This window comes from Humulus lupulus, chromosome 5 (assembly GCF_963169125.1).
Source record: "Humulus lupulus chromosome 5, drHumLupu1.1, whole genome shotgun sequence".
Lineage (NCBI taxonomy): Eukaryota > Viridiplantae > Streptophyta > Magnoliopsida > Rosales > Cannabaceae > Humulus > Humulus lupulus.
Genome location: NC_084797.1, coordinates 41,001,583 through 41,027,781, shown reverse-complemented (window position 1 = coordinate 41,027,781; position 26,199 = coordinate 41,001,583). Strand labels below are relative to the sequence as shown.

At 34.6% G+C, this 26,199-nt stretch overlaps 1 protein-coding gene and 2 long non-coding RNA genes across 4 annotated transcripts; all 3 read left to right on the top strand.

Moving 5' to 3' along the window:
* Positions 1-288: 288 nt before the first annotated feature.
* On the top strand, positions 289-2,748 carry LOC133780368 (uncharacterized). Its single transcript, XR_009869262.1, has 3 exons — positions 289-478; positions 561-639; positions 2,187-2,748. It is a non-coding gene; the product is annotated as an uncharacterized LOC133780368 (long non-coding RNA).
* A 4,228-nt stretch (positions 2,749-6,976) lies between these two features.
* LOC133779077 (probable UDP-N-acetylglucosamine--peptide N-acetylglucosaminyltransferase SEC) lies at positions 6,977-7,748 on the top strand. The gene is made up of 4 exons (XM_062219077.1): positions 6,977-7,061; positions 7,140-7,307; positions 7,449-7,559; positions 7,644-7,748. The coding sequence occupies exons 2-4, from the start codon at positions 7,230-7,232 to the stop codon at positions 7,746-7,748; spliced, it is 294 nt and encodes a 97-aa protein (XP_062075061.1). The 5' UTR covers positions 6,977-7,061; positions 7,140-7,229.
* A 2,508-nt stretch (positions 7,749-10,256) lies between these two features.
* On the top strand, positions 10,257-11,477 carry LOC133780367 (uncharacterized). 2 transcript variants are annotated; one of them, XR_009869260.1, is made up of 3 exons: positions 10,257-10,370; positions 10,583-10,801; positions 11,261-11,477. It is a non-coding gene; the product is annotated as an uncharacterized LOC133780367 (long non-coding RNA). The 2 variants fall into 2 exon arrangements; XR_009869261.1 differs by having other exon boundaries at positions 10,263-10,361.
* Positions 11,478-26,199: the final 14,722 nt, after the last annotated feature.

The window sequence follows — 26,199 nt, the reverse complement described above, 5'->3', positions numbered from 1 at the left end:
AATTATATTTTGGGCATAAAATACATTCATAAAAGTTAAAGTTTGGTCAAAAATAATAAACCTAAAAGAAAATGGAAATTTTAAGGCATTTTGTGGTAAATGCCTAATTTTGCCGAAATAGGGAATTTTATTCCATGAATGGACCTTAGGTTAAATTTTATTTTGTGGTTAATTAAATTAAATATGAGAGACATTTAATTTAATTAATTAATAGTAAGTTTGGTGATTAAAACTTAATGAGAGTGAAAAAGGTGTAAGAAGTCAAGTGGGCAAGTGGGTAAAAAAGCACTCAAGTGTTTTGTGATATTTTGAAGAGTTGTGTGAGCCATTCTAACCCCCAAATCCGACCACTCTCCCTCCCTCATTCACTCTCATCTGATTTTTGAAGACTCTCTCAAGTGTTCTCTCCATTTTGAACCCCAAGAACACCAAAGAAACTTGGAAGCTAAGTCTTGGTCTAGGAAGGGTTTTCCCTAAGGTAAAGTTTCATTAATCTAGACTTTTGTCAAGTTTTAATCATAGAGTTTCAAATAGCTAATTACCTATGTTGTTGGAGGAAGTTGGTTAGGGTTTTTGAAAGGTTTTGAAGGAGTCAAAGCTTATAGGAAGGTCCAAACCTTAAGCAAGAACACCAAAGAGGTCAAAAGTTTACTTTTGATGATTTTGTTGTAGGGTTTTTAGTTTTAAGCATTATTTTGTATATCTAATGCTTAGAGTTTCTTTTTGATGATGTAATAAGGTTATGGTAGTTGTTTAATCATTTTTATGATGCATGTGTATTGATTTTTGAAAATGGGAACCAAAACCCCCAAGGGTTTTGTAGGATACCCTAAAACAAAACATGTTTTGAGCTGTGACTTCCAAGGGGTCAAGCAGCCACTGTATATTGTTTTTGTAAAATTTAATTGTACTGTGATGTTGTTGAGATTGAGTACATAAAATTGAGCTTTTGAAACACTAAAAAATGTTTAGAAATGAGTAAGTTATGCTATTTCAAAGATTAGGTAAAAAACTGTTTTTTCGTATTCTTATTTTTGGAACCAAGTTTGGACAGCCACTGTATAGGGCAAATGAACCCAGTTTTTTCTAAAATTTTGTGGACATATTTCTGGCATAACCTATTAGTCCACTGTAAAATTTGGTAAGAAAATATTAAACGGTTTGAAAGTTATTAACTGTCAAAGTTTGGAAAAAATAAGGACTTGAAAATAAGGTCATTTTTACCTCATTGTTGGAAAATGATTTCACCAATAAAAAATGCTCATTTTGACCTAAGATTTTACAAAGACCTAAATGGCATAACAAAAATGGAATTGGGAAATTTTTGAAACAATTGGGTAAGTAAATTTCAAGTTATGAACTAACGAAGTATGTAGTTAAAAATGTGAAAATTAGGTTTTTCACACTTGGTGTAAAAATGAGATTTTGGAACATAAGGTAAAAAGTAAAATTTTGCTTATTTCAATATATAAATTGGTAAGTCTTGAAATCATATTTTCACTAAAATTATCCCTTTGAGTTTAAATGAATTATTTTTATTAAAGAGTTTCTATTCTTTCTAAAAATAAGAGATTTAATTTATTAATAGTTAATAAATTAAAAGAGGGTTTAAAACCCTATATTTTGAGAAAATAATTAAATAAATCATTTTCCTAGTAAGTAAAAATTGATTAATTGCTTTAGGAAAATTAATTAGTCAAGATGAGAAATTTATAACGGTTTTCCTAATTAAGACAAATTAGGCAATTTTCTTAAAACGGTTTTTAGATATTAAAACCTTAAGAAAAATAAAAGGAAAATTTAAAGAGTTTATTTTCTTTAAAAATAATTAAGGAATTTATTTGTATTTTCTGGATATAATACCGGCTAAAATCTTACATATTTTAACCGACTAGTCGAAAGTGCGGGTTAATGGCGAGACCTTGAAATAATAAGATTTTTAGCGGATTGTGGGAAATACCATTGTGATACCCGAGCCTAGGTATCGAGACCTTAGGATAGGTCTCCCCGAGACTTAGGGCTTAGTCTCGAATATTTTGTATAACTTTCCTTAATAGGTTTAAAACCAAATAAGGATTATAAATCCTTACAAATGACTTTTATTAAAATGACCAAACTGCCCAAAATAATAATAATGAATTATTAGTGCCATAATTAATCCGAGTATACTGTATGGATAACTACAGTATTGGCTAAGCGTAACTGGACTGAACGTTGGAGGGTGAAAACCTGCTGAGCGCTAAGGACTCCAAGTAAGTCAACTTATATTGTATGGCTGCAACATGAAATGATTATTGTCTTGTATGTTAGTATAGGGATACATGCACATATGTAGGCTGTCATAGAAAGTTGCTTAGAGACGTTAGTCTAGTGAGTGCTGATTTAGAAAATATGAACGGTAGAAGTCCGTCATATCCTAGACGGTTGATCCCCGTCACACTGCTTGATTTTATTTATGTCCGGTTCATTACCGCGACGAGTGGCCATGAGATGAGGATAAGCTGGTTAAACCTAGGGGCGCCAAGATAAATGGGACCTAGGGGCCCTCATGCTTACTTAATCATTGGACGGTTAGAATCCGAGCAAGTGCTCTGATAAGTTATTCCCGGATAGCAGCCGTGAATATTGGCCATTCCGTGAGAGTGCCTAGAGATACTAGGGGTTGCCAAGATTGAGTGAGGTTGAACACCCTAGGGGCAGCTGCTCACCAGCACCACTAATTAACATAGAAGTCTCCGTAAAATCGTGTAAATTGGATTACACTCTTGAATAAGTAGCGATGCCCTAGGTAACACGATAGTTACCCTTGATGAGAATATTTATTGGCTAGATCTTAGTGTGGAGACTCGGTTCTCTTTTACAGATTAGCAATTATGTTGGAGGGCGCGTTACGCATGAATTGTTAGAAATTGTCGAGCGTTGGTCTCGAATTATGTTGTGATATAATATATCTGCTTGCTCTGGGATTTTCTGAGTGCAGGGATATAATTGTTGATAAGATATAGTTGTGATATAATATATCTGCTTGCTCTGGGATTTTCTGAGTGCAGGGATATAATTGTTGATAAGATATAGTTGTGATATAATATATCTGCTTGTTCTGGGATTTTTTTTCTGAGTGCAGGATTTTTATCTAGTTACGAATTAATTTATCATTGGTTATCAGGCATGACCATAAGTTTGCCAGGACGCTTTAGCGTTCTTGAAATTGATTGTGTAGGGTCCGGATGGGTCCGGAACCCTAATTCTCTACATGCTTTGTTTGAAAGTTGATCTTACTAAGCGTTTTCGCTTACCTAGTTGTTTCATGTTGTAGGTAAGTGCAAGGGCAAGGCAGAGCAGTGAGCGCGGGAGTCTCCCTTGCAAATGTACATGTGGACCGACCTTTTGGGAAGCCTTTTTATTTTTGGAAATGTTGTGTAATTTTCCTAAACTAGGCTCACTCTAATCTTTATAAAACATGTTTGTAACTAAATGTTAAGTATGGCCATACGACTTTTTAAAAAAGTTTTTTTTATATGGGTTTTTGAGACATTTTGTTAAATGAAAACAATTATATTTCCGCATTATCGAGTCTTGAAAATCCGGGTCGTTACAATGACCTTCCACTCTATTCCATCGACACCTTTCATCTCGACAGTCGTTCACCCTGTTCCAGCCCTCCATCGACAACTTTCTTCTCAACCCCACTTTCTAACTCAAGGACACGGGATGAGTCTCACAGTTCACTGAAACCGTAAGGTAAATGTCTGAAATTGTTTAGTTTATATTTTGAAATAATTTTGATTGTCAAATTATATACATTTTTGGTTTTTATTTCGTAAAGAATCTGTATAATAACTTGTTATTAGCTTGTTGAGGTTTTTATTTCAATCTTAGTATAACGTTGTGGTGTTGTTAATAGCTTCAGTGTCGTTGCTTTCGACAGGTGTTTTAGCTGCCCAACCGAACAATACCCATCATCAAAAGAAGCTCAGATTTGGGTCCAATGGCGAGTTTAAGATACGACAAGTGGACTTTCAATGGTGGAAATTTACATTGAACAATACCCATCAACCGACTTATTTATAGTGAAAAGCATAGGTGGAAATTTAGAAGACTCTAACTTGGGGATAAGCAAAAGGGGTCTAAAACAGTTGCATGAGATGTTTTTATTCAGAAGGAGTAGTGCCAGAAAACCCAAAGGTTGCATACGGAAGGACGAAAAAAGGCCAAAGTTTATCTGTAGCAGAAGAGACTGGACAAAATTTTGATAGTGTTTCGCAGATATCAACTGGAAGCCAGAAGCTGAAAAACTAGGTCCTATTTGAGTTTGAACGGGCATCAAAAGCTGAAACTGAGGTTCAAACTTTAAAGAAAACTTTGGCAAAGGTGCAAGCTGAAAAGGAAACTCTCCTTTTTCAATATCAGCAAAGTGTAGAGAGGTTATCTAATATGGATAGAGAACTTAAGCATGCACAAAAAGATGTTGGCCTACTAGATGAATGAGCAAGCAAAGCTAAAATCGAAATCAAAATAGGAATCCCTTTCAGAACTAGAAGCTGAGAGAGATGCTAGTCTTCTTCAATTCAATCAGTGTTTAGAGAAGATATCTAGCCTAGAGAATCTGTTATCTCAAGCACAAGAGGAAGGAAAGGGGCAAAATGAACGAGCTCTAAGGGCAGAAGCTGAATGTCAGAATCTTAACCAAGAACTTTGTAGATTAGAGGCTGAGAAAGAAGCTGGGCTTTTTCAATACAAATATTGACTTAAGAAAATTTATATTTTGGAATTTAAACTATCACTTGCTGAGGAAAATGCTAGGTTACTTAATGAGCAAATTGAAAGAGCAGAAGCTGAAGTTGAAGCACTAAAGAAAGTTGTCGCTGGGCTAAATGCTAAGAAAGAAGCTGTAGCACTTCAGTACAAGCAGTGCTAGGAGATTATTGCTATGATGGAAGCTGAAATTTCTCAAGCTCAAGTGAATGTAGAACGTCTAAATGATGAAATTTTAATGGGAGCTGCTAGATTGAAAAGTGCTGAAGAACAGTGTGTTCAGTTCGAGAGATCAAACCAAACTCTGCAATCAAAGGCAGATGATATCTAGGAAAGTCCAACAACTTACAGAAAAATGATGAATTAAAGAAATTTCAGACCCTGATGCAAGAGGAGCACTCAAGGTTTCTACAAGTTGAAGCAACGCTCCAAGCTCTACAGAAGTTGCATTCTGAATCTCAAGAGGACCAAAGAGCCTTGGCATTGGAACTGAAGAACGGGCTCCAAATGTTGAATGACCTGGAGATGCGCCAACATGGCATGGAAGACAAACTGCAATGAGTTAAAGAAGAAAACAGGAATCTCTCTGAACTCAACCTTTCAAGCAACATATCATAGAAGAATCTTGATTCACTTTGGTGATGGAAAGTCCACTGGTTGTCTTGATGTGCTCCCAAGACAGGAGAAGGGTTGCTCTGATCTCAACACCTCCGCCTTCATCCACTGCATGATCATTGCCGAGAAACCCAATCTCATCGTTTTCACTGGTAATATTCTCTTTTCCTTCTTCGTTTCTTTTTTACTGACTTGGTATCCTTAAGTTGGGGTTGTGTTTTCTTTCTATAATTATTAGCAAAGTGATTTGTCTACTTTACAAAAAATTTTAATAGGGTTTGTATTTGATAGTGAGATTTTTTAGCGAATTTTGCTAGCCATGAAAATTGACAACCCAGTTTTGAAAATAACATGTACATGGTAATAGCTAGTTGGGTTATTCAGTTCGTGACTGTAAGTCTATACCTTGTGCTAGTTTGTTTTCTTAGAATTAATTATGTTTTAGCTCTGCTTTGTTAATACCCAGTTGCCCAATCGACTCAATCTTTTTTAACTGCCACTTGATCTTAATTTGGGGACCTATTTTTCTATTGTCCAACAGGGGATAATATATTCGGATTTGATGCCACTGATGCTGCTAAGTCTCTAAATGTTGTGTTTGCCCCTACAATAGCATCCAACATCCCATTCTCAAAGTGCCTCTTCACTCCAGCCATCACACATTCTCTATTGGAATCTCTGAAATGGATTGGGTAAAATCTATCTCTTTGTTACGTATTTGGAATTAGTATTTGCCCAATTTATTTATATGTTTTTGTTGGGGAATTTTAGTTTTACTTACCGGAGTTTTCATTTTCTCCCTGAAGCAATGTGTGGTGAAACGACCATTATGGTTTTTACGAAATTAAAGGCCTCATGTGTGGTGAAACGGCCATTCCTTTTTGTTGTTTGGAAAATGCACTTTTAATTCAATAGTGTACATTTTTACACATTATTGACTTAGCCTATATTTTCTATGTTGTACTCTTATATTGCTATGTGAAACTTTGTCTGGATTTTATTACTATTCGTCGTTGGTTTATCTAATCTGATATTTGCATTTGTACCACTCTCCAGTGTGTTTGTGATTGGGATGATCGTGAAAATAAGTTTATTGAAGTTGAAGGAATTATGAGAAGACAGATAAAGGCAAAGGTTTTGTGTTGTTTAATTTGATGCTAATTACCACTTTACCAGTCAGGTTCCACTCTAAATCACTCTATCTTTGCTTTTAGATGTCTCTTATTCCTAGTGTGCAACCTTTCCATGCAATAGCCTATTCAATTGATCCAATGCTTGCACTGGAGATAAGGTAAGTATTCTATTGCCTATATATTGCATTAGTCTGTTCTCTTTATTTACTCTCTTTTTTTGTCTTGTAGTAGTCTGTTCACTTTATTTACTGTCTTTTTGGTCTTGTAGTCGTAAATATGCTGCACACTGCTCTGTCATTGCATCTCATTATTCTCTTCCTTCGTTCAATTATCCTGTAGCCTTGCCCATAAAGAGCGAAGGTGGAAGTAAAAGGCTAAGGGTCGGGTAAGTTTGAGATATATATTCTCTCTTCCTTTGTATGTACATACTGCCTATGCCTGTTTTCATTCGCTATTACTGGTTTTGAATTCAAGTATTTTAGCAGCAACTTTGGTAACCATCCTCTATCTCATCTGATGGGTTCTGTCTTTGGTATGCATGATAGAGAGAATGTTGAGGTTGGTTGATTGTTCCAAAGATTAATGAATTTTCCCATTTCCTTCAACTATCATGCACTTAAACAAATCTATTGGCAGGTCTTTTGCTATGCTTGAAGTGCAAATGATGGATCTGAATGGAGGCTGCATATCCAATCAGAAGTGGAGCATTTTATAGATGTCTCATCCATGTCATCTGATATGATTGCCAGGATGATTAACGAGGATAAAATACAGATCCTTGTCAATCTTAATGGTTATACTAAGGTATAGTATCGCTTGAGTTAGCCAGTGACATTGGGTCAAAGAACCTTGAAACATAATTATTAAGATTTAGTATGAATTTGCTCTTTTTTTCTTGATGCGTCAGTTTAGTTTGTTTCAGAATTGATTCTATGTGTTGTGCAGGGGGCAAGAAATGAAATATTTGCCATGCAGCCGGCCACTATACAGATTTCTTACATGGGATTTCCTGGAACTACAGGCACGGACTATATACATTACCTGGTTACTGATGAGGTTGGAGAGTTTGTAACCCCTAACCTTTATTGAATTTTATTTTGTTTCCTGTTTGATGTCTAACTTTGACATTCCCAATTACAGTTTGTGTCACCTTCTCAATTCAGTCATATTTATTCAGAAAAGATTGTCCATCTTCCTCATTGTTACTTTGTAAATGATTACAAGCAGGTTTGTTGTGTAAATTAGTAACTGATAAACTATTGGTGTTCCAGATGCTATTTAAAGAGGTGTACAACCAGATCAGATTATTTTCACAGATATTTCCATGAAGGGTGAACATATCAAGCGCAGTGCTTTAGCAGATTTATTCTTGGACACGTAAGCATGCTTAATACTTCTTTTTTTCTATTTTTTTATTATTCAAGTGTATTTATCTTAGTACAATACAATATGTAACTTTATTTTGACATTTTATGTTATGGCTTCTGCCTGAGTAGGCCATTATGCAATGCGCACACCACAGGCACTGATGTTCTATGGGCTGGTCTTCCAATGGTGACCCTTCCACTTGAGAAAATGGCTACGCGAGTAGCTGGTTCACTGTGTCTGGCCACTGGTGTAGGAGAGGAAATGATAGTTAACAGGTAATGACTTAAAACAAACTTACAATTTGGTTCAAATAAGCTCACTCAATTTGGTAAAAAATGATTGTGGTAACTCACTCAATTTGAATACCAAAATACCCCAAATGAACTAGATTTGGTTGAGATTAATGAGTTTGTTCTGCATTTTATACACTTATTATTTGTTTCTCTCTTCATTTTATAGACTTATTATTTGTTGTTGGTTGAGATTAATGAGTTTGTTCTGCATAACTTTGACCAACATTTAAAACTAAATGAAGAGAAAAATAGAAGAAAATTTTTGGCCTCATTCTTGTTCTTATGGCTAGAGACCAATTTTCATGTTGTCGAGTAATAAAATTTTAGTATGATATTTTTCTTTGTAGAGTAATAAAATATTTATTCATTCATTGCCTTTAGTTTTTTCAAGCTACTCAAAAGCTCCATAGTTGTATGGCACAATTATTTAGTGATGTTGGACTATTGGCTAATAATAATAGCTCTTTTTTTTTTTAAATTTCTAGAGTTAGAAATGTTAGTGCTTGGCATAATTATAAATAATATATATTCTGTTTTTTAGGAGAAAGATATTGTTTATTAAGATTGCTTATTTATCATTGAATTCCTTTATATATCTATATATATATATATATGTTTGTTCAACGTTTTCTACAATAAATCTCAATAATGATGTGTTTATATAAACAAATATTGACCTACATATTTTTGCATGATGTTGAGTGATGATTCCTATATACATACACATAAGAAAAAACGTGTATGATAACAAAATAAACTATGTGAACTATAGTAGTCTAAAACAGGGGACAAATTAATCCTATTGGGTTCTAGCTTTAGTTGTCTCATTAAGTTCATGTATGTTTTTGCTTCTAATAGAACAATAGACTTTTTGCTTTGCTGATGATTAAATGATTCTTTTTCATTTTTTTTCTTTTCTTTGTCTTTGTCTTGTGAATCCTTTTTCATTGGGATATTAACTTTGTTGTTCTTGTAGTGTCCCACGTGGGGCTCTTGTAGTCGCAACTAGTTTAATGCTTTATTTATGTTCGTTTTAATGCTTTATCTATGCGCATAGACTGCCAATACAAGTGATTGCCAAAGAATATAACTCATACATTATCGCTGTTGGACATCATTTCTCTAACTAATTTTTATCTTCATCCCTTTCCTCTTCAATAATTGCAGAGCAATTTCTCTTCTATGAATTAGGTTATGTTTTAGGTTTGTGTGGTGTCAGTTTGTAGCTTGTTGTTTCTTTCTTATTTTTTTTTCTAGTATTAAGCTTTGATTAGTTTCCTCCCCTTGTAAGTTTGGGCTAATGTTGTTCTAAATTTTTCCTTTTGTGCTTGTAGTGGATTAGGCTAATCATAAGTACTCTTTGTCTTATTTTTGTTAATTTCTTTGCTGAATATTTGAATTATATATATGATTTTTGTGTGAGTTTATATAAACTAAGCAAATAAACTTTGGGCATGTAGTTGAGTACTTGAAATTGAATCTTTTGGGGTTTGGTTTTTGTAAGGACAAATTTTCACAAGAGATTTAAAAGTTTCTATAATATATGTGAAATTTTGTTATCTGTTTTGCATTTGACATGTACAAATTAGTTTAGGTGGTGTCTTGAATCATATCTACTTGTTTTGTTTGTCTAAATAGTTCATATGAAAAATTATAAGAAAAATTTCTAAATGTATATTGCTCTAATATGGCATTGATATATATTGTAGTGCATAAGCTCTAGTTTCTGGCTGGCTGGTGCGGTATGAGGTAGATAAAGTGTGTGGTCACCATTTGCTTCATTGATAACTGGCTGGTATGTAATAATATTCTTTTTCTAACTGTTAACTTGGGAAAATGTCTTTCTTCAATTTTTTCTAGTTGACTGCTTCATAAAGTGGAACAAGTTTATGTTTTAGTGATGTACAAGGAGGTGCTCGGCAGGGACGGTGGCTGGGCGCGGGGCTGGCTGGTACGGTTCCCAACTTCACGGCGACAGCAGGTATTTCTTTCTGTTGTGTTGAACTTTAGTTTGGTGATGTTATGGTTACATGGCATTATATTAAAATATTTATTTAAATCTAACGTAGTTCTTGATATCTTTTATTTAGCATAATGATCTCTTCCTGCTTGCTTCAGCTAACAACACTTGAACCAATGATCACTGGATTGCAAGAATCATTGCCAAAGTCCATTGGATTGCTTCCTTTTTATGGAGGTGTGGCAGGTACATGATGTCTTTATACTTGAACTTGAAGACTTTTCTTTAGAGTTTGTTTATAAAATTAAGGTTGTCGGTGTCCTTGCTTTTGCTATAATTTTACTGAACTCTTCAAAATGAACTAGAGATGCCTGAATCATGATGTATATCATCTAATTGGTTAGTTAAAGTTGAAATAAGTGTTTCTGGCCACTTGAATCTTATTGTTGCTATCTCAGATGCTGAACAGAGAGAAGTAGATACCTGGCACTTCATGTAAACAGCCCCTTGGCTGGGTTTACTTCCCAGTGCTGATGGGCAAGTATTACATTCTCAAGATAGTGGAGATAGTCCAATTCTCAGTCTCTTTAAATTAGTCACTGCTGCAATATTATCTAAGCCAGGGTGCCCAAATCCAACCTCTTTCAGCACCCTATCAAAACAAGCAGAAGCTGCAGGTACAGAGCTGAACATTCAATATTTAGAAAACTCATTGTATGTATATATCATTGATTGAGCTTTCTATATAATTGATTTCTTACTATTAATTAATCAAGCTTTGTGTGCATACAGTAGAGAAAAATAGTACTTGTGAAACAATTATATCATCAATGTTGCTTAGTTTATTCTTTATAAAAGGGATTTGATTTCTGTGTTCAATTAAATTGGGTCCTTGACTTTTTTTAGTTTGGAAATACATTATAAAGTTTGATAGAAATTTTTCTTTTTTTGGAAAAGAGAAATCAGAGGGAATTTCCATTGCTTTTGTATTCATTTTTTATTGTCCTTGGCATTGCATTTGTGATTGTCTTTTGTATGTGGTGTCCTTTCTTGGAAATAATTTCCATAACATTTTTCTTGAAGTAATTTGTGATGCTAGATAATAACAATAAAATATTTTTTTGTTTATTTTGCAGATGTGACAAGCGAAATAGAAAATGATACTTAATTTTGAAGGCTTTGTGTTGGGCAGCAGTAGAATATTTTGTGCTGAAAGTAGTATCTTTTCAATATGTTGAATATTTAAGACTACTTAAATACTTAAAGAACATTTTGTTGTTGATGACAGTGTTGAATGTTTTAAACTAATTTGTGGATTGTTAATACAATGTTGAATGTTTTTACTTTTTGTTATTTGAAAATCAAGTTCATTTGATGATGCTAGTATATATTAGAAAGCTAATTATAATTATATAAAAAAAATTAAAATATAGTAGAATAAATTAGTGATATAAATGAAATATATAATGAGAATTTAAACTTATCTAAATATTAAAATAATACAAAAATTGTGTTATAATATCTATTACAATAACACTTTTTATGCAAAGAATTGTGTTATGCAAACTTCATTATATAACATAAATAATATGTTATACTAAAGTGTAGTATAACACAAATAATGTGTTATACTAAAGTATAATATAACACAAAAAATGTGTTATACTAAAGTGCAGTATAACACAAAAAAAGTGTTATACTAAAGTGTAGTATAACACAAAAAAAGTGTTATATAATCGACTATAAATAACATAATTAAACACTTATCTATGTATTAAAATAACACAGAAATTGTGTTATCGTTGACAGTACAATAACACATCTGTATAACACTGATAAAGTGTTATGTAAAGTACCCTGACCTACAATAACATAGTCGGTCTTAACACATTAGAAAGTGTTATCGTATGTTTTGATAACACATTTTCGGTGTTATTAAAAGAATTTTTTTCTTGTAGTGTGTTATTGGTGAACAAGACACTAACGAAGAAGGCGTAAATGAATTAATATCAGATAGTGGTGGGAATAGTGCGGAGAATCAATTTGATGACCTATTTCAAGAGGTGTCGAAGCTGCGTTATGCCCTGGTTGTACTTGGTTGTCTTCCTTGAACTTCTTGGCGAACATGATGCACATGAAGGTTATGAATAAATGGACAAATAGTTCATTTGATGAACTTTTGAAGTTTATGAAATTTGTATTCCTGAAGGAGAATAAGATTCTAACTTCATTCTATGAGTCTAAGAAAAAAATGAGGAAGCTAGGGTAGGTTATCAATCAATGCATGCTTGCAAGTACGACTGTTGTTTATCTGGAAGGAGAATTCCCAAAAACAGAGTTGTCCTGTATGTGGTGAGAGCTGATGGGTTGACAAAGACACAAAGGGGAAACAAGTAGCCCACAAAGTGTTGTCGTACTTCCCTTTGACTCCTAGGCTGAAGCGTCTTTATGGTTCAAGGCATACATCAAATGATATGACCTGGCATAGTACAAGATGATCGAAAGAAGATGGTGTGAGGAACCATCTTGTTGATGGGGGTGCTTGGAAACAATTTGATTCCAGATATCTTGAATTTTCCAAAGAATCCAGAAACGTTCGATTAGGTTTGGCTGGTGATGGTTTTAATCCATTTGGTAACATGAGTCTATCTTACAGCATGTGGCCGGTAATATTATGCACGTACAATATGCGTCCTTGGTTATGGATGAAAGAGTCATCATTCATGCTGACCTTATTGATTCCCGGTCTGAAATCACCTGAGAAGGACATGGATGTCTATTTTAGGCTTGTGGTAGACGAATTGAAGGAGTTGTGGGATGAAGGAGTTCAAACCCGAGACGCTACAACGAACAGTGTATTCAGAATGCGTGCAGCACTATTATGGACTATCAATGATTTTCTGGCCCGCAGTACTTTGTCTGAGTTGAGTGGCCAATGATATATGGCATGTCCTTCATGCAACAAAGACACTCCTTCATGTTGGGTAATTGGGAAGACGACTTATGTTGGTCATAGAAGATTTTTATCTTCTACGCATAAATGGAGGAAGAGTCGCTTGTTTGATGGGAATTGTGAAAAAGGACGTCCTCCAAGAAAATTTGGTAGTCAAGACATACTCGAACAATTACCGCATGTTACAAATCATTTGCCGGGTAAACATGTCAAGTTCGGGGGTGTGAAAAGAAAGCGAGATCCAAAAGAGCTTAATTGGAGTAAAAATAGTATTTTCTTTGAACTTGATTACTGGTCCAAACTTGAACTGAAGCACAATTTATATGTGATGCATGTAGAGAAAAATGTTTGCGATAGTTTACTTGGTATTTTTCTTATGAATGAGATATCTAAAGACACCACAAATGCACGAGTAGACATGAAGAATTGGGGTATCCGAGAAGAGTAGCACCTCAAGGAAGATGGTACGAAGTTGATCACAACACATCCTATGTACTCTTTCACACTGAATGATTGAGAGTTTTTTTGTCAGTTCGTAAAATGAGTTAGACTTCCTGATTTCTTCGGTTCAAATTTCTCTAAGAAGGTAACTGACAATGATGGCAACATTGTTGGATTGAAATCCCATGATTGTCACATTCTTATGCAATTTTGTTGCCGGTAAGAGTTTGAGTCTACTTGGATAAGTCTATTTCGAAGAAAATCATTGAGCTTTGCAATTTATTTAAGCAAATTTGTGCTCTCACATTGGTTGTTAATGACATGGAGAATGCAGAAGATCAAGTGATACAAATTTTGTGCAAGTTGGAGTTAATTTTTCCTCCAGCCTTCTTTTGCATAATGATTCACTTTATTCTTCATTTACCACAAGAAGCTATCCTCGGAGGACCAGTTTACATGAGGTGGATGTATCCATTTGAGCGATATATGAAAAAGTTGAAAAATTATGTCAGGAATAAGGCGCGCCTCGAAGGTTCTATATCGGAGGGTTATGTTTCCGATGAAGCTTTGACATTTTTTTTACAATATCTTCAGGGCGTAAAGACTAAATTTAATCGTCCGAAAAGAAATGTTGCTATTGTTATCCCTAAAAGACAGTTGTCAGTTTTTTAATCACAATGTCGTCTAAGTAGCAAAAAGAAAATCATATCCCTTGACTATCTTCATCGAAAAGAAGCGGAGTGGCTTGTACTCAACAATTGCCCTGAAATCCAGTCATATATGGAGTAAGTGGCTCAACACATATATAAACACATTAAATTTAATTCATAGCAAACGGTTATCTTACCTTAATCCTTGTGCTATACAGTGAATGCCTTCGAGAAAATTCAAACATAAAGCTTCAAAAAGATTTCCCTAGATGGTTTAAATTGAAGGTAAATTATCAAAACTGTAGAATTCTTACGAAATTCGTATTGATTAATACTCATCTCATTGTGTTTTCTTTTTTGTGTCATACTCTATAGATGGGTTGTTTGCGACAAGTACTGTCAACTGAGTGTACTGATGAATTATTTGCTTTAGCAAACGGGTCCAATTAGAATGCACACTCCTACACTGCTTGCATTGTTAACAGTGTGAAGTTTTTGGTACATAGTTGTGACGAAATACATGCCACTCAAAATAGTGAAGTTCCGGTGCCAGGAACCAATGGTTTCATGACCAACTTGAGGAGATTTTAGAATTATGGTATTCCCATGGTTACTCGGTAGTATTGTTTCGATGTAAATGGTTCAACATCGATGCAAGAAAGGGTCAAAATGTGACTGAGAATAACATAACTAGCATCATGATTAATTTTGAATGGTACAAGAATGAGCAAATTATTCTTGCCACTCAAGCAAAATAAGTTTTCTACTTGGAAGATCATTCAAGAAACCAAAATTGGAAGGTAGTAGAAGAAGTAAATCATCAAAATATCTGGGATCATCCAAGTATCGATGATGATAACGAGGTTGATGTCATGCATGATAGCACTTCATCAAATTTTGTACTCACTGTGGAATTAGGAGAGTTGAAGATTATGCATTTGAATCGACCTGGTCACATCATCATAATTGGGGAAACGTCTCAATCTGTTCCGAATGTGGATGATGATTTCATCAATGACGATGATGATGAAGAAATTAGTGAAGATGATTAATAATATTACATTGACGAGTAATAATATTTTCTTATGCATATTCATATTTGTATGTTTAATGTGTATGTTTTAATTTCAAGACTTTTCAATCAATATATGACTTTTCTGAACAATGTTTGTTTTTCAATAGTTTCAAATGCATTACCAAAATTATTTAAGTTATGTAATTAACCTCCAACTATAACTGATTTTAAGTTAATAATTATTTAAACTGCAAAGATATGTCTGCTACCGTTGCTCGTTCTCATGGCGGTGATGGAGCGGGTGATCCTCCTCCAAATCCCACACGAGTTCCTACTTCATGTGAGATAGGTAATATAATATAATTAGTCTATCTTTTATCAATAAATGACAAATTTTTATTATTTTATTCAATTTTAGTTTATTGTTTAGCTAACATATGGAGCGGCTGCCACAAAAAGAGGAGGTCGGTCTCGATCCAAAAATTTGGAGCAGCTCGTCAACGATAATAAATGTATGTTGGCTCTACAATTTGATATGAATGAGGGCACCTACAAAGCAGTTGGTTATTTTGGAACATTTTTCACGAGACTTGTTGGTAACCTTATTGGTCACCATGTCCCGTTATATTATGACTCGTGGCAGAGTGTTCTGGATAAGCATAAGATAGGATTGATGCAAAAGCTTGAGGTAAATTTATCAACTTATTCACATGTAATGTTTTTTTTATAATTTCAAAAATCTAACCATTTTTTAAGGAATTTTTCATTCTTCCCTGAGCTCTTCCTGAGTGGCGAATGATAGAGACTGGGATTGAGCAAGAGTTTCAGGATCGCTACAAGGATAGAAAATGTCGCAAGAAAAGACACTTCGATGAACATGCAGGGTATGATGATATCGAGACAGACAGACAGAATCCACCGGAGGACATGGACAACGAGAGTTCGCAGAATTTGGTTGACCTTTTCGCCATATCTCTATTTCATGGCATGCTCAAAGGAAAATGCTGCCAACAGAGCAAAATAGAAGTATCCAAGTCTCCATGGATCGACTTCTTATGCTCTGCTTGATTTAAGAAGGTAAATACAAATATATAGATAATTTGAAATATTTTAAGTTATCTTAATAATAATTTCAATATTTAATTGAGATTTTGTTAAATTTTGTTTTCTAAAGATGAATCTTCAAACTAACGAACTGTCCAGCATTATCGATGCGTTCCATGACATGCACAATCATCTGACACATGGATGGGTGAACACGAATACTAAGGATGCATATGTAAGTAACTTTCTATGTTTTGTATATATGTATATTATTCAATTATATTATGTATTAATTGTCTTGTTTCTAAACTGCAAGATGCCTTGCAGCAAGAAGTCCAGACACAATCTCAATCCCAATCCTAATCTCAACCTGAATCTTCAGCAGGAAGTGCCACTGTCAATGACTCGTCTCAAGTACTTGGTCAACGTCATGGCCACAACCGAGGTATTGGACGCAAGTTGAAAGGAACTAGTACCTTTGCCTCAAGCGCCACTAGATCCTCTTCACAATAAGAGGCATCACCATTTTCGTCCACCACAGTCGGCCCTCCAACGGTACCACCTGAGGCTTCCAGTCCATGGTTCAACACTTCAGTCAAGCCATTATAACCCAGAACAACAACTTCCAACAAATGCAATAATTTCTGCAAGCAACAAATCTGAACATCCAACCTCCATAGTTTCATCCTATTAACTTGGACATGAATATAATACAGTCCATGATGGCAAACTTTCAACCACAACAACCACGGCAGCCACAACCACCACAACAGCAACCACCAGAGTCACCACCACAACCACCACAACAGCCTAACGATAATGACTTTGGAATTGATTTTGATGACATTTAGTTTTATTATATTATTATTTTTAACTTATTAATATTTTGTGTTGTTTTTATTTTATTTTGGAGACAATACTAGTTATGTTTTGTTTTTTACATTTTCGAGACTATGGATATTGTTAAATTTATTTTATTATTTAATTAATAAATTGGTTTTATTATTTAATTAAATAAATTGGTTTTATTTATTTAACTAATATTTAATATTTTATTAAATAAATTTTAATCAATATAATTAATTAACTTTTCAAAAATATATATATACCTACAACGACGACATGTCGTCATCGTCGGCTCCTCACTGAACACGAAAATCTGAGATTTCGTGACACTACGGCAATGACATGTCATCGATGTAAGTATATAAAACCACACACTCTCCAGCGACGATATGTCGTCGTTGTAGATGGGGCAGTCGACGAACCTACATCGACAACATGTGATCGCTGTAGGAGTTTTTGAAATTCAAATTTTCAAAATTTGTAACCACATACAGCGACGACATATCGTCGCAATATCCCAGTCCAACTGAAAAAAAGAATTTCCTACTGCGACCGACATGTCGTCGCTGTAGTAAAACACTACTGCGACAATTGTGTTTTGTCATCGTTGTAGGTTGCTACACATACGGACCTACAGCGATGCTGTTTTGGAAACGACTTCTTGATCTACAGTGACGACAAAAGTCATCGCTGTAGAGTCTTTTTCTTGTAGTGCTGGAGAAGCAGTCTCCCCCTTGTTCTAGAGGAAGACTGCTACTTTGTTGGAGAGTGGACTCTTTCCACTTTGTTACGTCATGTTGAGCAGTTCATTAGTGTTTTCTCTCTTCCATGTAGTGTAAGTTATAGCCCATCCTAATTGTTGATGAGTGCTGACCTTACAGGCTCCAGATTGTAGACTTGATCTGGGTAGGTGCTAACTGCTCTGAATTTTGGCTTGCTTGGTCCAAATTCATTAGAACACCTTTGGGCTAGGAGTTGAATCTCATTATGATCCCATGGTGTCATGTTAAGCTCAAGGTCAAATTTTTACATGCCCAAATCTGAGATGTCGTAGTTTGGTCGTGTCCATTTTGTTAGTGTCAGATACATTAGAAGCCAAACCGATTATTGTTTCTCCATTCAAAAAATAAAGTCCATTTCTGTATTCACATTTCATTGCAATTAGAAATCCTTTAATTACCTTGAGTTTTCTATCATCAATTTTAATAGTCCACCCCTTAGCTGCAAGTTCCCCAACGGGCATCAGATTTCCCAATATAACCATTGACTATTAACCTATATATACTAGAAAAACTTATTATTTTTTTGGAATTAGTATGAAATTATAACCATGTCAGTTTTCCTCTCACCAAGATTGTTGTAGTTCTCTCTCTTGATTCTACTCTCTTTTTGTCTGTCTAGATTCTTATATTTTTGTATGTTCTTGTCTATCTTATTTTTTATGTCTTCATCATAAGTGTTTGTGGGCCATTACTATGTCGTGAGCCAATATGCACCAAAAAAATTATATCACTTAATCTTCATTAGAATGTACTTGGTAGAAAAAGAAATCAATACGACAATAGAAAAACATATCAAATTACTACAGCCTTTAGTACTACTAATATGTGAGCAATATTTTTTACAAGAAACATATACTTATTAAATGTGTGAAGAAATGTAGAACTCCAACACTATTGTAGAAGCCTGCTCTCCCACTTTCAAAAGTCAATCTAAACTAAGGTTGAATCTGTAAATCAACATCTCTTAACATTTCCATCTTATAAACTGTTAGTTGTGCCATAAATTCTGTTAGCCTTTTCCTGTACAAAGTTATTTAGTTAGTTGACTTATGTTTAGTTGTTTTGCTTTGCAACTCAGTTACTAAGAGCTCATATATAAGAGTTTCCTTAGACATTATTTTGTAACTAGATTACTCATTCAATAAATATTACAGAGTTTACTATTCTTTTTCTAGAGTTTGAGTGCATTTGGAACCAGGTAAACTAGACGTGTGTGATGAGTACTGATATGTGAGTGTGTGTTGGTGTCTACTGGTGAGTGTGAGAGGATCGATTCATTCCCAACAAACTGGTATCAGATCCAGGTTGGGTTCTGGAGCTTGGATTGAAGCTAGCAGCGTGTAACAATGTGAAGAACAACTTGAGAAAATGGGGAATGTGAAGTTTGATCTGGAGAAGTTTATAGGCAAGAACGATTTCGGACTTTGGAAGATAAAGATGAGGGCATTGTTAGTTCAACAAGGTATTGAAGATGCTTTCCTTAGTGAGGCCAACATCAAGGATAAGACTGATAAGGAGAAGGCTGAGATGCTTGAGAAGACACACCGTGCGACGATTCTGAGCCTTGGGGATAAAGTCTTGAGGGAAGTATCAAAAGAAAATACATATGTTGGACTATGGAAGAAGCTGGGAGCTCTTTACATGAAAAATTCCTTGGGCAATCGATTGTTCTTAAAGCAGAAGTTGTACTCGTTCAAGATGTCTGTAGTGACCCGACTAACTTAAAGACCTCGGACCATTAAAACTACTAAGACATAGCTATTATTTTTTAATGCATACATAAAATAATAGAACTTTATTAGAATATCCAAAATACGGGATCCCATTATTATTACATAATATCGTAAAGAAAATAAAAAAAAACCTTTAATTAATTGTTCAAATACTAAATGCGGAAAAACATAAATACATAATATAAAAGACTTTAAACAAAACGTCATCCTCGATCTTTCCCATCAGTCCATTCATTCAGTTCTCGCCCAATACACATGCCAAACCTGCCATGAATCCATCCCGCCTTCCAAGCATATTTTCCTGCACCATCTAAATAAAAAGGAATGAGCCTAATGCCCAGCAAGAAAAATCTACTAAAACATATCATAAAACATAAGTAAAACATAAATCATAAAACGTATGACATATGACGTAAAAACATAAATCATAAAACATAGGACTACAATATTAATGGTCATTAACTCATTACTATAGTATGTGATAAAAACAATCTAGGTCCCCTTGCTACTATTCTAGGTAGGTTTAAACACAATATAGTATATGATAAACCAGCTAGGTCCTCTTGCTACTATTCGAGGTAGGTTAAATCATAACTATAGTCTACGATAATGATAAAAATCTTGGGATTTGCTTATTTGCTATCTAAGCAACTATATTTCCCGAGTGACTACAACATAAAACATATACATATATACATACATACACATAGCATATAAACATAATCATAACACATAAAATCTAACATATTTTCCATACCAAAAACGGGATATTGGAGACAAGAGCGGAATTGAAAACTCATAAAACCAAACAGTAAGATCCATAAGTTTTCTAAAAAAATGGAGATGAAAAGAACATTTACACCATCAAGATGGAAACTTACCGAAAACCTTAAGTTTCAAGAAACTCAAACACCTAACCAAAAGCCATTATGACAAGTTAGGATTTTGAAGAAAATGAAAAGAACAAGAGGAACTAATAATGAACTAAACATGTGGATAAAGGATACCATGGATAGATTAGAAGTTTGATTTACACCTCATTACCAAAATATCACTCTATCTTACTTCCCAAGTGTTTACAAAAGCTTAATTGGAAAGCTTTTAATCCCCAAACCCTTGTGTTTCTCTCTAGAATGAACTTAGCGGCTTGAAGGCTCTGAACAATACTTAAATGATGATGAAAAAGGATGAGTGAAATGTCATATTTATAGAGTTCAAGGAGTGAAACTAACCCCTTTTATAATGAATAATAATTGAATAACATTCAAGAACAAATCCAAGTTGTTGAGGGTTGTTTCTAGCTCGGATTCCATGGAATTTCAAATATGCCAAAGGGAGCCGATATATCACCCCTATAGGTGATATATCGCATGCCCCTATATCCCGAGCCTCTGTGATTTCGTTCGTGCGAAGTCGATGTGTTTTTCGTATCACCCATAGGAGATATATCGGCCCCTGTAGCTGTGATATATCGGTATACGCTGATATTTCAAACACATTTTTGCACACTTGAAGTTTGTTAAAACAGTTTTGACTGAATAAAACGTCATCCTAATAGCTGCTGGAAGGTTCTAGACCTTCTAGATCTATCCTTTATTAATTTATTCATCTAAAATCCTTAATAAACATGCATGTGACAAGTGACATGTTCTTAATTATTCTATTTAAACCTTAGGTTATAATAAATATCATTTATAGGACCAACTATATTAATCAAATCTTATGTTAAAATTAATATTTCTAAACTATAGGTTAAACTTATAAAATCCATATACTATTTCTACGAGTTTCCAACTAAATCCCAGCTTGAACCAATAATCACAAAAACTAAAATACTACAAGCTACTACTACTACTATCTAGCTAAGTAAAATTCTGAGACGCTGCAATGTCACAAGGGAAAAGAGTTGAAGATCATTTGGATGATTTCAACAAGATCATTCTTGATCTGGAGAATATCGACATCAAGATTGGAGATGAAGATCAGGCGATATTGTTCTTAATTCACTTCCCTGGGACAGGTATGAAGATTTTGTTGATACTATATGATGTATGGGAAGTATTCTTTAACATTGGAAGAAGTTCAAAGTGCTTTGATGTCTAAAGAATTGAAGAAGAAATCTGAGCAGAATGAAGAAAACTCAGGAGATGGCCTACTGGTTTGAGGAAGAACAAACAAGAAAGATAGCAAAAAGTATGTAGTCAGAATCGAGGGAAGTCTAAGTCAATATTCAAAAGAAATTGCTTCATATGCCATAAAGCTACACATCTCAAAAGACATTGCCCTGAATTGCAGAGAAATGGAAAGCACATAAGATATGGGAATGTAAACATGGTTGCTAAATGTAATGAAAGTGACAGCAATGGCTACGAAAGTGCAAATGTGATGGTTGTGACCAATGGTTATTCTGGATTAGATTGGGTTATTGATTCAAGATGTTCATTTCGTATATGTCTAGATAGAAGTCAATTTTGTGAATACAAGAAGCTTGGTGGAAGGACAGTAAGATTAGGAGAAAATAGAGCATGTCCAGGCATAGGCATTGGATCAATCAAAATCCTACTAATCGAAGGATCTATTAAGGAATTCCATCAGGTGAGACATGTTCCAGAGATCAAGAGGAACCTTGTCTTAGTAGCAATGTTAGATAAAGAAGGGTGTTCTGTTAAAGTTGAAGGTGGAGTCCTCAAGGTAATAAAGGGATCAATTATGAAAATGAAAGGTTCAATGATGAATGGAGTTTATGTACAAGTAGGAAACACAGTCAAGAACAATATTGTAGCAATAGCTTCAAAGGAGATTGGAAATTCTTCAACTTTATGGCATAAAAGATTGGGACACGTGAGTCTCAAAGGTCTTGAGATTTTAAACAAGAAAGAATTACTTGAGAAGGGTGTTATTCAAGATCTATAATTTTTTGAGCAATGTGTCTTAGGAAAATAAAAAAGAGTCAAGTTTGGAGTTGGTTCTCATGTAGCCAAAGGTATTCTCGACTATGTTCACTCTGACTTATGGGGGCCTTCAAGGATTGTATCTCGAGGAGGAGCTCGATATTTTTTTACACTTATTGATGATCATACCAGATTTTCTGGGTATACATCTTGAAGCACAAAGATGAGGTATTTGGGAAGTTTTAGGAATATAAGACATTGTTAGAAACTCAAACTAGAGCAGGAATTTGAAAAAGTTGAGGACTAATGATGACTTGGAGTGTTGTTCAAATTCAATCAATTTTTTTGCAAGAAAAATGGAATTTCTAGGCATCTTACAGTTCCAAGGACACACTAACAAAATGACATTGTTAGAAACTCAAACTGGAGCAAGAATTTGAAAAAGCTGAGGACTAATGATGACTTGGAGTGTTGTTCAAATTCATTCAATTTTTTTGCAAGAAAAATAGAATTTCTAGGCATCTTACAGTTCCAAGGACACACTAACAAAATGAGCTTCCAGAACGGATGAATAGAACTATTATGGAGAGAGTTAGATCCATGTTGATACACTTGGGATTGCCCAAGAATTTTTAAGTGGAGGCAGTTGTTACTGCATGTTACTTGATCAATAGATGCCCCTCATCAGCTATTGAGTTCAAAACTCTAATAGAAAAGTGGACAAGACACCCAGCCAAGTATGAAATGTTGAGGACTTTTGGATGTGTCGCCTGTGCTCAAATTAAGCAAGATAAGCTTCAACCGAGGGCCAGAAAGTGTATCTTTATAGGCTATCCGAAGGGAGTCAAGGGATACAAGATGTGGAGTATTAAGCCAAGGAACCATCAAAAGTATTTCATTAGCAAGGATGTAGTACTCGAAGTGGACAAAGTGTACAAAGATACCTTGAACTCAAAACTCATAAATGAGAGCAACAATGATATTCAGTTTGAGGTGGAGACAAGTAACAGAAATGACACAGAAGATCCAGAATTGCAACCATGTACAGATGGAGGAGTCTTGAATGAAGATGAGAATCAACAAGTAGAGATGAATGAGGATGAAGAGCATGAAGCTGACATTAAAAAGTATCGATTGACCATAGACCGTGTAAGAAGGACAACCAAAGCTTCTGAAAGGTTTGAGTTTGCTAACATTATTCATTTTGCATTAAATATTGAGTAATATGACAATGAACCTAGAACTTATGATGAAGCAATGAAGTAAGTTGACAAGAAGGAATGGGAGACTTCCATGAAGAAAGAAATAAATTCCTCAAACAAAAATAATACCTAGATACTAGTGGAAACCCCAGCTAGGAAGAGAGTGGTGAGTGGCAAGTGTATCTTTAAGCTCCAAGAGGCAATTCCAGGGGTTGAAAATGCTTGGTACAAGGCTAGATTGGTGGCAAGAGAATTCACACACAGAGAAGGGATTGACTACACAAAAATATTTTCACCTGTGGTCAAGCATACCTCCATTAGAATGCTATTGGATTTGACAACAATCTATGATCTAGAGCTTGAACAAATGGATGTTAAAACAACCTTTTTACATGGAGAATTGGATGAGCATATTCTAATGAAGCAACCAGAAGGGTTCGAAGTGAAAGGTAGGGAGAATCATGCTTGCTTGCTTAAAAGGTCTCTATATGGTCTCAAACAATCACCATGACAGTGGTATAAAAGATTTGATGATTTTATCACTAAATCGGGTTTCAAGAAGAATGCCTATGATAGTTGTGTTTATGTTAAGTCCTCAAACACAAAGTCAGTTGTATACTGCTTTTATATGTCAGTGACATGTTAATAGCAAGTAAGCAAGCAAGTGAAAGTGATCAAATGAAGAAGGTGTTGAGTGCTGAGTTTGAAATGAAGGATCTTGGTCAAGCAAGGAAAATATTAGGATCGAGATTCAGAGGGATAGGAAATCAAGGAAGCTGAACTTATCTCAAAAAATTTATATCTCAAAGGTGCTTAAACATTTTGCATTTTCTGAGGCAAAGCCAATAGTGCACCCATTGTTGAACATTTCATTCTTTCTCACTTACAAGCTCCCACCATTGATGAAGACAAAAGCAACATGGAAAAGGTACCTTACACTAATTTGGTAGGAAGTATTATGTACATTATGGTTTGTACTCAACTAGACTTATGTCAAGCAATTAGTGTAGTTAGCATGTATATGCGGAACCCAGGTATAGAACACTGGAAGGCTTTCAAATGGATGATGAGGTACCTAAAGGGAACATCAAATGTTGGTCTAGAATATGGCTCTAGTTCCCAAGAACCTTAAGTGGTGGGATTTTTTTATTCAGTTTATGCATGGGATATAAATACTAGAAGGTAACAAACAGGCTGGATTTTTAGAATTGGAGTGTGTACCATTAGTTGGAAGGCTAACTTGCAATCAACAGTTGCACTATCCACCACAGAGGCCGAATATATAGCTTGCACTGAAGCTGTCAAGGAGGCATTGTGGCTTAAAGGAATCACAAAAGAACTGGGGCTAAATCAAAAGCAAATTGTGGTATATTGTGATAGCCAAAGTGCTCTACACTTAAGCAAAAATCAAATATACCATTAGAGGACCAAACATATAGATGTCAGGTTGCATTTCATTCGAGATATCATAGAAAGGGAAGGGTCAAGCTTGAGAAAATCTCGACTGAAGAGAATGCCTCTTACATGTTAATGAAGCCTTTATCAACTACAAAGTTCAGACGTTGTCAGAATCTACTTAAGGTTACTGAAGTCTAATTAGTGATCTTAATTGTATTTTTTTATCTTAGCTATCAGAATTAGCGACCAAGGTGGAGAATTGTTAGTTGTGGTCGATAATTATGTAAGCCTTTTCCTGTACAAAGTTTGTTAGTTGACATCTGTTTAGTTGTTTTGCTTTGTAACTCAGTTACTAAGAGCTTATATATAAGAGCTGCCTTAGACATAATTTTGTAACTAGATTACTCATTCAATAAAGATTACGGAGTTTACTATTCTTGTTCTAGAGTTTGAGTGCATTTGGAACCAGGCAAACAGGTCGTGTGTGTGTGTTGGTGTCCACTGGTGAGTGTGAGAGGATTCATTCCCAACATAAACCGTACACGCACTTGGATCTATACCAAAAATTATATGGAGAAATTAATGTTATTAAATAGTGGAAGCTAGCATAATTAAGGGCACATCATTAAGAATACTTATACTTATAGCCTAAATTAATAATTTCTATTGCTTCAACTTCCTAATTATTGTCTGAGAATAGAGAATCTTCACACAGTCCCAATTGGCTGATACATAATATTATGATTCTCATGCCATTTACGAGGAATAATTTTTGTTTCGAATGAGAATCCAATAACCATCACGTTCTTGAGGTAAAATCAATGGAATATCTTGCAATGGTGAGAGTGAGGATAAGAATTTTTGTCTGCCCAAATTATTTAGGCCCTTGTTTGGAAAAAAATAAGTTGGGAAAAATAGAGGAAAATATTTTTCACAAATTTTATGAGACTTTCTTTAATAGTTTCTTTTTATTGTGTATATTTATAATTGTTGTAAATTTTAAAAATTATACTATATTTAAATTTTTATTTTTCTAAAAAAATAATTCATATTTTATTGATTCAATCAAAATACTTAAAATCCAAATCCAAGGTTGAAACAAGGCTTTATGGTTCGCTTC